This window comes from Porites lutea, chromosome 7 (assembly GCF_958299795.1).
Source record: "Porites lutea chromosome 7, jaPorLute2.1, whole genome shotgun sequence".
NCBI classification, from domain to species: domain Eukaryota; kingdom Metazoa; phylum Cnidaria; class Anthozoa; order Scleractinia; family Poritidae; genus Porites; species Porites lutea.
This window is the reverse complement of record NC_133207.1, coordinates 4,610,312-4,624,343: the sequence shown is the minus strand read 5'-3', so window position 1 is coordinate 4,624,343 and position 14,032 is coordinate 4,610,312. Positions and strand designations below refer to the sequence as shown.

At 37.8% G+C, this 14,032-nt stretch overlaps 2 protein-coding genes across 2 annotated transcripts; one reads left to right on the top strand and one right to left on the bottom strand.

Moving 5' to 3' along the window:
* Window positions 1-295: 295 nt before the first annotated feature.
* On the top strand, window positions 296-7,351 carry LOC140942527 (arpin-like). Its single transcript, XM_073391443.1, has 6 exons — window positions 296-440; window positions 959-1,040; window positions 2,207-2,342; window positions 3,327-3,542; window positions 3,909-4,063; window positions 6,980-7,351. The coding sequence occupies exons 1-6, from the start codon at window positions 331-333 to the stop codon at window positions 6,986-6,988; spliced, it is 708 nt and encodes a 235-aa protein (XP_073247544.1). The 5' UTR covers window positions 296-330; the 3' UTR covers window positions 6,989-7,351.
* A 1,511-nt stretch (window positions 7,352-8,862) lies between these two features.
* LOC140942528 (V-type proton ATPase subunit D-like) lies at window positions 8,863-13,992 on the bottom strand. Its single transcript, XM_073391444.1, has 10 exons — window positions 13,848-13,992; window positions 13,650-13,767; window positions 13,475-13,554; window positions 13,158-13,225; window positions 12,795-12,839; window positions 12,535-12,638; window positions 12,001-12,067; window positions 11,310-11,388; window positions 10,339-10,418; window positions 8,863-9,299 (listed from the first exon to the last, which is right to left on the bottom strand). The coding sequence occupies exons 1-10, from the start codon at window positions 13,892-13,894 to the stop codon at window positions 9,244-9,246; spliced, it is 744 nt and encodes a 247-aa protein (XP_073247545.1). The 5' UTR covers window positions 13,895-13,992; the 3' UTR covers window positions 8,863-9,243.
* Between the last annotated feature and the right edge of the window lie 40 nt (window positions 13,993-14,032).

Genomic DNA, 14,032 nt, shown 5'->3' with positions numbered 1-14,032 from the left:
CTAATTTTGATTAATAAAGGTACCTTGACATGGACAGTTGGGATAATAGTCTTAATATTTGAAGTTTTAAGTAGAAAAGTTAAGCTTATATAAATCCGTAAAAGCTCAAAATCTAGGACAATTCCAAATTTCAACTGTAAATACTGCCAAAAGGTAAGTTGCGTGACACTCACCTTCAAACTTTCGTGACCACCAGAGAAATCGCGTGACATTTTCTTTCCCAGTGTCATCGTGCAATCAATGGAACGCCCGACATATTTATTGACGCAAAGAGAGATTTTCGACAATAGTATTGTTAGTGTGTTGAAACTCGGTCACTGCGACGTCAAAATGAGCCGTGCCCATATGTTATACGATAATAAACCACTGGATTCGGTTCCTGTGAGTCCTGTACGGTGGGAAAAAGGCTGGGAACCTGAGCAAATATTCCGTCTACAAAGGTTTGCTTTTTAAGTTATAGTTAGCCAGCGACTAAGAGCGAGAGACGACAACGTTGTGGTTATCATTTTAGATTTACATATAAAACTAAAAATCGTCATATCGTAAGTATCCTTCTTCGAAGGAAAATTGTGAATGGATGGAAACTAGCAGAATCGATGGGGTTCTTGCAAGCACAGTGTGAATCCATCATCTAGATGAGATGTCAGGTTTTCTTATCTTTTGTATCATGGAACTTCAGCGAAAACAGTCTAAAACCGCAGTTTCTTTACGAGTACGTCTACCAGGCATATGACCATATGTGTCATGCCTCAAAGAAGTCCGTGCCCTTTAATTAACCCAATTAAAAAAGGCAACAAAGCAAAGCAATTTTGCAACCCTCAAGTAAAAGTTGTCATTTTACAAAATATATCAAGTTATTTGACATTGGGCTCTTACTTCAGGGCAAAAGATATTAGTCTTTGCTGATGAATACTATAATTTCTTGCACCAGTGACCTGTGAGTTTTTTTTCCTTTAAGCACTGGAGGTGTTATTGTTGAGGGAACATTACATGGCAGATTGAGATTTGCTATTACAGACCCTTTCTCTGGTACCCAAAAGGTATTTCAGATCTTTTTATGATTGATTGACATTTCGACTAAAACTTTTTTTTTTTTTCAACATGAGTGGTATTGTTTTTTTTTCCTAGACTTAATTAATTTTCTCATCAAATGAATTTAACACATGCAAAGTTTTATTTCTGGATGTATTTTGATTGCACCCTACCTTTATAATTTAACAATTATTGGATGAAGTTCGTGATATTTAATAGTGGCTTGGATACACTTTAGGTGCTTTCATTTTACGTGACCACTATTAGGGCCATTGCAGTACCTTTCAGTGGCTTTCAAGGGTGACAACCAAAAAAAGGAAACTATCCATTACTCTTTGAAAGTTACTGTTATTTATTGGTTCAAATGAAACTGAGCCATGCCCATGGGATTTTGCTTTAGGGGTGTTTTGGAACATCTCCTGGGGGAGCATACCCCCCCCCCCCCTTCGCCCCTTCGCCCACCCCCTCCAGCTAGTATTATCATGCTAACACATTGGATTAGCCCCCTTCCTGACCTTGCAAAGTTTGGGTTCTGTTTGGCCATCCGATCCACGTGAAGGTCCAGCCACTTGCAGTGCAAAGGCAGTACCTTCATTTCTCTGTTATTTTAAGACCCTAAGTAATGGTCCTGCGTGGGGAATTGAACCCGCAACCTCCCACTCTGCAGTCAAATGCTCTACCACCTGAGCTAATCATGCTAACACCTTTGGAGTAGCCCCCTTCCTGACGTTGCATAGTTTAGGTTCTGTTTGACCAAGGATTGATGGTATACTGGCTTGACTAGCTTGAAACAAGTGTTTTTCATCTCTGGAGTGAATAAGATATCATCTTTAAAAAAATACTTCCAGGGATGCTCGTTATCTTCTCAGGGCTGTAAATTGCAGATTTTGGTCTCACTTAGGGTGTTTGGGATGGAATATCACTATATTTGTCCAAAAAACGTTGTGACAATGACCACACAGAAATCTCCTTTGCGCGTCAGTTTAAGCTTTAGCCACATCCTTATTGGTGTCCCTCAGGGGTTTAATTTTATTTATTACTATTTTATTATTATTACTTTCTTTGCAGTGTTTTAGATTGTGATTTTTTGTAACTGCAATACAACTTCTGTATCCTACACATGGTTCTAGCATCATTGCTAATGAAAAAATAAATATTATTTGTCTCGAAACAGTGGAGGTATGTTGTATTGCAAATAGAGATGTCCAAAGCATTCAAGAGGAAGTTTGATGCAAGCTCTGGAAGGGAAATTGAACCAAACTATGGAAAGGACAAGAAAGTCAGCACTGGTTATTTAATGTCCTCTTACAGTAAGTCAGTCGATAAAAATTAATATTAGATCGTAATTATTTATCCTGGCAGGTAAAAGTTCCCCCACCCCACACACTCCAAAAGAAAACTTTAAAAACCCAGTGTTGTTAATTTTTGGTTAAAAGTATCTCGATAAGCTCATTCCATAAAGTTTGATCCTTTTCCCCTGCATCAGGTTCTTCAAAGCTGGAAGAAAATGCTTGTGAACAAAAGAAAAAAATAACAGATTAAAATTTAACCTCAGGTTTAATAGTGCTAATTAGTCTTCAAACAACTGGGCCCTGGAGCTGAAATGCATGCCTGGGCAGGTTTGGGGGTGGGCCAAGGGGGCAGCAGCCACCCCTTTTCCTTTGAAATTTTATCTTATTTTTGTATAATTTTGTCTCAGAAAAATAAAAAGTATCTAGAATAGCGCCGTTGAGTGTTCCAGCCACTCCTTTCTGCTGAAATGCATCCCACAATTGTTTCTGAGATTGATACTGTGGACGCGCTGGTCAGCTATTGGCAAATATTAAATTTTTCCCAGTCCCTCGTTACACTCCCAGAAGTCTTTGCAAAAGATACCTTGACCCAGTAACCTTCTTACTTCTTAAGTGGCAAATAGAGGATCATTGGTGCAATTCTGAGGGTGCAATTGAGAAGGTTAATTATTTCCAGAATGGTGGTGGGGGGAGGGGGGGCAAAACAATAAACCATTCATGTGAGGAATTTGTTTTTTTTTTTCTGGAGCAACATGTCTTCCATTCTTTACAGGTTTATTTGCACTCTCACACACAAAAACACCATTCATAATTTAAATATTATCCCGTCTAATAGCCTGGGGTTAGCCTCCTGTGTGGACATTCTTGGGGGTTCATCACAAGTTTCTTTCCCAAGGGGAAGAAACGTTTGACAAAGCCCTAAGAATGTCCATATGGCAGGCTAGCCTGGGACTAGTAAGACAACCCACTGAGCTATTTTTCAACTGTTGTATTTTCATGTAGAAACTAGCACAGCACAAGATTCTGATAAAATTAATGTCACTGAAGCAAAGAGGATGACCACAGTGTCAGAGTTAGAAAAACTTACAGAGAACAAACTACCAGAGAGGGGCAATGCAAACCAAGCATTCTGGTGTGAAGAAAAAGATTTAGAAAAAATAGAACTGTTTCAAGGAGACCATGTGAGATTGAAAACCAAAGGGGGAGGTCCACTTATTGGTAAGGAATAGTTAAAGAAATTATTAAATTTTTCTAGCCATACTAGTTAAATACAAAGGTGTTCTAGATTGCTTAAAGTTATTTTTTTGGTTAAATTTAATGCTCATCCAGCTGACAGTCTAATTTATTGCCCACATAACAAGTTAATAAAAAGGTGTGCTTCATGGTACATGTATCTCATGGTCTATACAGCCTTATTGGGCCATAGAAATGCCATTTAAATGTTTAAATCTCAAGTGGAATCTTAAGCCTTAGATGAGTGTTTCCTCTGTATACTGTTGTAGGCCACAGCTCTTAAACGCTCCGTGAAGAATGAGAAATTGCCCATTTGTTGAAAATTTAAAGGTATCTTGTCATTCCTTTAAGAGTTTATAGTGAAACTCAATGAGAAGAGTGCTACAGTCACAAATTACACAGGGGGAGAAGAAACAGGCAGTTCATGGACAGACAAGGTGATGTCATTCAAAGGGCAACAAGAAAGTACACCAGATGAAGGAGAGGGAGCTGCCGATGATGAATGGGTGGGTAACTACACTGTAGATCAACAATATTAGTAACCCTGGGCGCTTTCCATTTAGTCAAAATTTCCGGAATTTCTGTTTCGGCAGTAAATAGAACACGTTTCGTCGGCTCGTCCCACTGGAAAATTCCCAGAAAAAGTGGAAAATCTAAAAAGGTGGGCCCGTTTTCCCGGTTGGAATTTCCGAACGGAATGTCATGTTCCATTTACGTTTCTCGTAGTTTGTACCGGTTGAGGTCCATGGTCAGGCACCGCGAAGTACCGGGGTTTAAGACCAAATGGAACAACTTTTCACCAATCGGAAATTCCACTTTTGCTCCAGCCGAAATTTCCGGGTTTTTTCCCTAAATGGAAAGCGCCCCCTGTCAACTCAGGAAATGAACAAAGAGGGGCGGGTGATCAGGCATAGTAACACGATTTACCATTTTCATTAAAGGTTCCAGTACCTATCGAGGCAAAAGCTGTTGATTTCTTCGGATTGCTGTTCGGAGAACCAGTTTTTGATCTCACTGTGGAAGAAACAAACCGTTATGCAAGACAAAAGTTGGCTCGATCAGCAGCAAGGCTCGCAAAGTGGACAGACGTAAACAAACAAGAATTGAAGGCTTATTTTGGCCTTTGTATTATCATGGGAATCAATACCTTGCCACGAATCGCCATGAGCTGGTCCTCCAATCACTATATTGGCAATATAGGAGTTCAGGAGACTATGACAAAGAATCTCTTCGAGGAAATCAGCCAATATATGCATTTTAGCAATTCAACACAACAACCATAACACGGACATGATGATTACGATCGCTTGTTTGAACAAAGTTCGCCGAATTATGAACATGGTTTTGAGTAATTTCAAGCGAGTTTACGATCCTTCAAAAAATATGTGAATCAATGAAGGAATGATTGCATATAAAGGCTGCCTTTCCTTTTGACAGTTCATGCCAGCTAAGCCGACTAAATACGGCATAAAAGTTTGGATGGCTGCCGATGCAAAAAACGGTTACGTCTCAAATTTTGCTGTTTACCTCGGCCAAGCTGAAAATAACCGCCGTAGAATTCGCGGTCTTGGCTACGATGTTGTCATGAAAATGACAGCACCTTTTTTAAATAATTACAGGCACATATTTTCGACAATTTTTTCACAAGTACAAGGCTTCTTGATCACCTTTTTGCCCAAAACACATATGCATGTGGAACGGTGCGTTGTAATTGTAAGGACTTGCCACCTTGCACCAAAAAGTAAGCTAAGGTTCGGAGAAATGGCTATAGGGCTCAATGCGGTCAACTTGTTTTTACTAAGTGGCACGACAAGCGAATGTTGCTTTTCTTTCAACTAATGTTTCTCCTGATGAGCCCTCCCGACCGGTTCCCCGCATTCATAATGGGTAAAATGTGAATATTGAAAAGCCGAGAGTTTCAGATGTTTACACTGCTCACATGGGCGCTGTGGATCGTGCTGACCAGCTTCGTTCTTTTTATTGCTCTGGGTGGCAGTCAAAAAAGTCGTATAGATACATATTTTGGTTTCTTTTTAATGTATCTGTTTGTAATGCTTTTGTTCTTGAATCAGAACACATTGGATCGAAGCGTGAATCGGTATATTTCAAACTGGACCTCACACAACAACTAATCGATGGCTTTTCGCAACAAAAATGAAAGCGTAGGTCGAACGAGGTTCCACCAAACCATGCTGTCCCTCAAGGTCAGCATGTTTCAGTTCGTATAGAGGGCAGAAAAAGAAAATGTGTTCAATGCATAGATAGTGGGCGAAGAACACCCAAGGCAGGGGCGGATCCAGGATTTTTTTTAGGAGGGGGTGCACTCATCTCTTGCTCTACTTCAACACCAATAAACCACATAGTTTTTTTTTAGAAAACCGCAGGCCATCTCCGGGGGGGGGGGGGGGGAAGGGTGTACCCCCTGCACCCTCACCCTAGATCCGCACCTACAAGGGCTACAAAGTGGAAACAAGATATGAGTGTAGCATTTGCAAAGTGGCACTGTGCCGAACCAGCTGTCACAATGACTTCCATTCAAGGTCATAAAACTTTCTTATTTACCAACACAAATCTGGCAGGATGAGCCATTCTATTATATTTTTTATATATTCTGACAATTTCTCTTGTTTTTTTGTAAAAAAGTAAGCTATATTGTGATAGATTTAGAAATAAATTCTCACTCAATGTTTGACAATAGGCGCTGGGAATGGCCGCAAATTTGAATTTTTTTCATTACTTGCAATTTTATCTTAGATATCTTGTGAAAGCAGGGAGAGTTGTCTTTATTAATTCTTCAGACAAATAAATTGACTCCTTGGCTTCATGATTGTGTAGTTTATTGTGTGAAACAAGGCTCTGAAATCTACTGAGCATGCATGTTTTGATCGAGTATCACAGCCATCTTTGATCCTTGATAATTGTTCAGGAAGCTGGGGGGTTTGGGGGTCATTAGCCTATAGTAGTGAAAGGGTTAACACATGAGTCATGTGTGATTTTCCTTCCCATTAACTGCAGTCTTCAAGGCGTGTAACACTAATGTCTCTGTATAGCTGTATTTTTCTCTTATTGTTCTTATATTTATTTTGCCAGCATTGTCAAGGGTTCTTCGATAGTTAATTTGTATTTTTAGTGGCTGCAATCTAAGCAGTGCATGTTGACATTGGTTCGGATGTTTTGTGTTTTGTAGCTCTGTGGTGGTTTTAAGTAATTTGTAGCTTTTGTATTATATTATTTCAGTGTGAAAAAAATTAACAAAAGTTGTTAAATTACGAAAAAAATGTCCACTTGCTGGTTAAACCTCCACTTGAAAACATTGCTATAAACCAATTTTTATGTTGACTTTCTCAGTAAAACAAAGAAATCCACATTTAGGGAATAATTATTCATGAACGATCTGAATTTCTCTGCTGATTTTTCTTTAGGATGACTGACTTACACTGCAGTTGTACTACTCAATAAGACACTAAAGGAATGATTCTGAAGATGTGTCTACCAGTAGCAGGACAAGAAGAAGACAAGAAACAAAAATTAATTAGCTGTTTTTGCTGTCAGCCCAGTCTTAGTGAAAAACAGAAAGACAGACAACAAAAACAGATATGTAAAAGATAGGATACATTAATTTCAAATACCAGTGCCTTAGCAATGATCAAACCATGGGGTAAAAGTATAGGATCAGCAGTTTTTTTGGAAATTCTGAGGTTTGACATTATTATTGTAATGTTTGAAACAAAGTTATATTTGGAAGCAAAACTATCCTGTACAAATTATTGTTTGTCAAAAGTTTTCAAAATATAGTTCAATGTCTGTTGGACAATTCTTTGTGTTATCATGCTTGTCTGAACAATGTTATGTTCGTCTCAGACCACCTGATGACTGCTAATATGGATCCCTGTCTTCATTGTCCATCTCAAAGCATCTTCAAAATTAATTTTATTTATAATAACCAGAAAGACAACCAAAACAGATACTGTAAAAGATAGGATACATTAATTTCAAATACCAGTGCCTTAGCAATGATCAAACCATGGGGTAAAAGTATAGGATCAGCAGTTTTTTTGAAATTCTGAGGTTTGACATTATTATTGTAATGTTTGAAACAAAGTTATATTTGAAAGTAAAACCATCCTGTACAAATTATTATTGTTTGTCAAAAGCTTTCAAAATTTAGTTCAATGTCTGTTGGACAATTCTTTGTGTTATCATGCTTGTCTGAACAATGTTATGTTTGTCTCAGACCACCTGATGACTGCTAATATGGATCCCTGTCTTTATTGTCCATCTCAAAGCATCTTTAAAATTAGTTTTATTTATAATAACCAGAATTAATAATAAACTGTTTACAAATAATGGTCAAACATAAATGGAAGCGTCTAGTTGACTCTAAATAAAATAACTTCGTAATCTTATTGCAATTTTTTAATAAATTAGTTGGGGGCAATAATGCTTTAGAAGAGCACCAGCTCACTAGTGACCTTTTGAAAACTGATTTTTCAATAAGCATTTGACATTATTATTTCTTGTGAGTAATTCCATGCTTTGTTTCCTAAAACCTAGATAAGATTTATATTAACCTTAGACAGAGCCCTGGAATGTCACAAACCTAACACATAAAAAAATTTTGGCCAACCACCACACTATAGTAGGTCTAACAACACTGTCAACGGCTCTCTCTCCTCTTGTACACATGCAGGAATTTGATCAGAGGATGTTTTTCTTTTTATTAGCACTTAATGCTGTTACGTCAGTGCAGTAAGTTGGCATTTTAAATTATCTTAAATTGACAATGTGGAGGCATGTGTGGCGGAGCGCTTAACACCTCGAACTCTGGATCTGGAGGTCCGGGAGTCAAGCCTCACCTTTCGCGTTGTTTCCTTAGACAAGGAACTTTACTCCACTTCACCCAGGTGTATAAATGGGTACCAGCGACATACTACTAAGGGGTAACCCTGCAATGGGCTAGCATCCCATCCAGGGGGGAGTAGCAATACTCCTAGGCATGCTTCATGCTAAGGAAACCAGGATAACCTTTGGCTGTTTGGGCATTTGCCTTGTATGCACCTTTGCCCCTAACCCTTAAATTGACAATATACAATTCCCACATTCCTGTGAACACACACACCAACTAAAGCCTTGGGGTGACAAAATACAGTAATTGTCCTTGACCCTCTTTCACTGTGTGTGCTAACTAAAACAGAATGGGAGAAACAGAGTACAATGTTTTACACTGTACAAAACATTTTGGCTGTTTATCCTGCATCATGAATAATTATAATAAATTTTATTATTATTTTAATACACTTACTGTGGTTCATATAGTTTATTATTACACTATCATCATAGGCTTATCAGCTCTAGATTCACCCATTCATTGACACTACTGATTTTTATAAACACCTAGAAAGATCGACACAAACACAAGTGCTTTTCCTAGGAACTGAATTATTGCTTATACACTGTCTCACACAAAAAGCTTCCCAAAATTGTGACATTCGAGAAGCACTGAAGATTGTCTCCACAATCAGCAATTTTGTGTTAATAATAAAAATTTTTTTCTTCATTTGTCATTGATAAAATAATGTTAATAGGCAAAATTACATGTACACCGTGGGCTGCACAGCTATCCAGGCTGCACAGGCTACCGAGGCTAAGAAAAATTTCAATATCATTGACAATTTTAATCAAAATGTTACTTGAATAGCAAGTCCTCATCCTCGGCATCTTCCAGCAGGTTTGCAGTTTGGTCTAAACACAAAGACAGAAATAAGCACTCGGTTAAGGTGTTGAAAGACAGATATAACTCGGGCAAATCATTTTTCATGATACTTTAAAAAAAGACAGAAAACTGTGAGAGGTACAGTACATATTTGTATTTTAGGCACTATCAAATAAAAATTACTTAAATTATTTGATATAATACCGCCTTGTTATTTTGTTGAAATGTCTTTGGTAACATTAACAAGTAAAATTATGTAGTTGTTCACTGACGATGACACATGTATAATAGGCCATTGCACGATGGCGTCATTTTACTATACGACCAGAATCCTTTTCATTTTCTCTTTCATATTCAAATTTAGTAATCCCAGCGAGGTTCAAATAACAAAAGTCCTAATGGGCCATTTGCACTAAGAGGCATGTGACATCGTTTTTATGCAAATGAAAGTTATATGATTTTGCCTTCGAAAAACAATTAGTGGGTCATATCTTAAACAAAATAATAGTCATTTGGTTTTTCAAACCCACACCATTTTCTTAAAATGAATAAGTTCGTAAATGGTGACGTGACCAAAATGTGATTTTTAAAATTATGAATTACCTCTCTCTGAACACAAATTTTGCACTTAAACTTCAAGGAAAATGTTGAAAAGATGATGTGATAACATTTACAGCACATCTGAGTGTAACTATGAAACGTTGAACAAGATATAAGCAAAAAGTAGTTTTGGCCACCATGTTGGAGGGCAAAAGCATGCCCTCCAACATGGCGGCCAATACAAATCATACTACTTTGCTGAAAAATCAAAGTGCCATAAAATATCTCCCTTAAATGCGTTTCCTCTCAAATTTCGGGTATAAGATAATTTTTGTGTGCTCTAACAATTTTTGGCATCAGCAAGATTCCAACTCATTCTTTAAAGGAAGCATTGGTCACGTGACCTCTTAGTGCAAGTGGCCTATTTGCACAAGAAAGCAACACCCTCCTGAAGGATTCTGGTCTTAGTATCAAAACGACATCACCATGCACATGGCCTACATAATAGTAACAATCAATTCTTTTAACCTTCTGTTATGCCCCTGGCTTTCTTTGCTGCTTCAGCCTTCTGTTTCATAATCTTCTTTTTTTCTTGAATTTTCTTAAGCCTGCAAAATATTAGGATAACAGTTTTCAGGGCCCAAAGTTTATTCTTGCAAATGCTTGTGCTATCTGCTTCGTTTGTACAGGTGTGGGGTGTACATCTTTTTATTTACAAAAGTACAATGACTTATCCCAGCCCTGAGTAGGTTTAAAGCCCTAAGAGTGATCAGCATCAAATTTCTCTTTGTGATATCAATGCTTTGTAAAACAGAGCGGTCATGAGAATTACAGACATGATCACACAAGATGAATTTGCTTGATATTTTATCAACTTCTCCCCTCTACTTCTGTAGGAAATGAATAGGTGCAGCAAATGAGAATTCAAATTTTTATCTTAGCGTTTAAAGGGTTAACAAAGAAAAGGTGCACACATGTACAACAAGCCAAGGGGGCCAGGAAGGAAGAAGGGGGCAACACCGTTTGTCACCAGGATATTGCCATTTTAAATCAATTCTGTGCTTAAGTCATTACTTTGTGGATAAACCATACCCAAAAATAAAATGTACCTTAAGAGTTATTTCAAGACCCTGAGTAATGGTCCAGCCCCAGGAATTGAACCGCGACCTCCCGCTCTACAGTCAAACGCTCTACAGTTAGCCCAATTTTTTCAAGTTTTAATCCATGTCCACCCTTGCCATTTGTAGCGACAGACAGCAGAAAACAACGTTTCAATGCCTAAATGTAGTCTTAAATAAGAAAACTGGACAATTATTTTTGGAATTCAAATGATGCAAAGACATGTTTTGACTTTTCTAAAAAGACAGCAAATGGTGTGACATTGTGACAGTTTCTGTTGTTTCATTGTGACAGTGTGACAGTTTCTGTAACGAGAAATGCAATTATAATAAATGACCAGACCATTACGACTTCTATATCACTCCAAAAAGTTTGCAAACCTGTAAAATTCTTCCCTTTCTCTTTCATCAAGTTCTCCTATGATGTATGATATTGTAGCTTCAATTTTGGGGATAATAACTGCAAAGAACAAAAAACAAATTTATATATACATTTACATCATTAAGGCCACCCTCCCTCTCTCTGGGGACAAGGATTGTGTTGACAATTTTTCAATTTTAAACAGCATTTATTGGTAGGGGCAGAGAAGAGGGATAAAAAACTTAAAAAGGATCACTCCACCTTGAATGATTACAGTAGAAAAGTAGGTACAGTTGACTCCTGATAACTCCAACCCTCGTTAACTCGAACCTCCCCTGGATTTCCTTCATACACTTGCTGTAATTTTACCCTCTGTAACTTAAACCCTTGATAACTCGCACCTCCTGCTAACTCGAAGTAATTTTTGTTTCCCTTTAGATCAGACCATGTTTTAAGGGCCTGACAAGTCAGTCCATTTGCTTATTTCCTTATTTCTGGTAATTTGCTTCAAACTCCCAAGAACTCAAACTTTTTTAGATTTCCCCAGAAGGTTTGAATTATCAGTAGTCGACTGTATTTTCCTCCCTGGCCGTAACCATATGGGAAGGCGGACCACTAATATTATTAATTCAATATCCTTTTAGGCAGGTTATGCACTGCCCCCCACCCTCCACCTTACATCCTGTCAACATGCCCAGAAAGAAACCTTACCATATTCTATGGCATTCACTCTTCTATTTGTGATTTTGATAGCTTCATCCAGAGTAACAAAGGCAGTCTGCAAGCAAAAACAAATAACAGTTCTGAAACAGATGGAAAAGTTGAACAAATAATTATTTCAACACAGTAATAATCCAATCCCACTGGTTGCCATCTCCCAACATTTTGGACGGTTCTCTATTGAGCTTCTTCACAATCATCAGCGCCATTCTCTGAGATAAATTTTAGGGAATACAAAAGCTCTACATCTTAGAAATCCAGGGCATCTGGCATTTACATTCTATGCAACCACCACCATTTACTTGTCACCCAAAGGCAAAAGTACGTCGCCAGCTGAAGTAAGAACTTTTTTTATTCAATTTTATTCAATTTTATTACTCTCACTTTGTAAAATATTTGCATTATATATAGTAAGGTAGGAATACACTAATAAAGGAGAAGAAGAAGAAGAAGAAGAAGAAGAAGAAGAAGAAGAAGAAGAAGAAAAAGAAAATTAATGACTTGTACTATATAATGTGTATTTACCTGAAGGGATGCAAGCTCAACAAGTAGCTTGACAGCTTTACCATACACTTCCTGGCATTTACTAACTTGCTGGCCACCACGAGATAAACCTGTTAGCTCATAACCTGGGAACAAGTAAAGGGATTAAAAAGATTAGTCTGAATCTCCAGCTTATTGTACTAACTTGATCAACATCTGTTACAGTTGTTACAGCTGGACTAACTCATCAGTAATTTGGGATCCTGAGCTAAAATTAAAAGATAATACCAGCGGTGACTTACTGTTGGTGCCATCTGCATAAGCTTCAAAGATTGGAAGATGAACTCCTGGAAGAAGTACATGAAATTAAGCAAAATTAGACATCTTCAGGTATTAATAATTAATTTTATACCATGGTCAGAGAACCAATGTCACAGAATTGTAGATATTTTCTTCACTTTTGCTAGAAGAGTAGATTGTTAGCAATCCCTCAGGATTGTTGCGTGAGCACAACAACCCTACTTGAATTGTACAGAACTTCTTCTGACTAAACAACAGAGTTAAAAAAACGTGTCCCACAGTAGATTTGTCCTGTTTGACTTTAAAGCTCTTTTGGTTTGGTGACTCAACCCAAAATTGTCAAAGGTAGCTAAATTTAACCGTACCAGCAACATTGTCTTTCCTCAGACGAATCTTTGTCTGTGCTTTGTCCACGTTTTCAAGTACAACATAGCTGAAAATTCAAGATAAAAGAGCTTAACATAAGTACAAAACTATTGGTTAATGCACATCTTCAAGAAGGGAAATGAAAGAAGCCATGTCAGAACAACTTTGTAACAATTTTTTAGGGTATTTATAAATTAATACTTATACAGTGTACATCACGTGACTGAAGTTCCCTCTCTATGAAAAGTAAAAACCAAGGTTAACTGAGGGCCTGGCTGAAATTGTTCATTTAACAATTAACTCAGTCAGTTATTACCTGAAATCCCCAGCAGCAAAATTTGCCTCGGCTAAAGAAAAAGTCGCTTCTCTCATTACATCACCCATCAAAGTTTTGGTCTACAAGATCAAAAGACAACATTTCAAAGGTAGGAATTTTCAGTTCAAAACAACGATTAACACCTTACAGTAACCGAAATATCTCCAGCACTTACTTCTATAATCTTTTTCAGAATTTTCCTAAACCGCATCGTCAAAGCATCAGATTTCTTTTTCAAAAGACTGTGTCCCTTCTGAGCTCCCTTCAGCCGAGCTTTCATCAACGTCAAGGCCCTGGGACAAAAACAACGCAGTTTTCATCAAAATTCCCCATATAAACTCTCTTCAATCTCGAAAATAATTAATTAGCTTACATTCTTGAAGGGAAAATGTTCAATCTATCCTTTCCGCCGCCCGACATTTTAAGAAAATGGAGAAACTTCGCCTCAACAATCACTCTCTGCTGACTATAATTTGTTTGGCTTTGTCACCAGGCCAGCTTGTGTTTGACCAACGCCCGCGCTTTATCAGCGGTATGTCATCGAAGGAAGAATTCCCG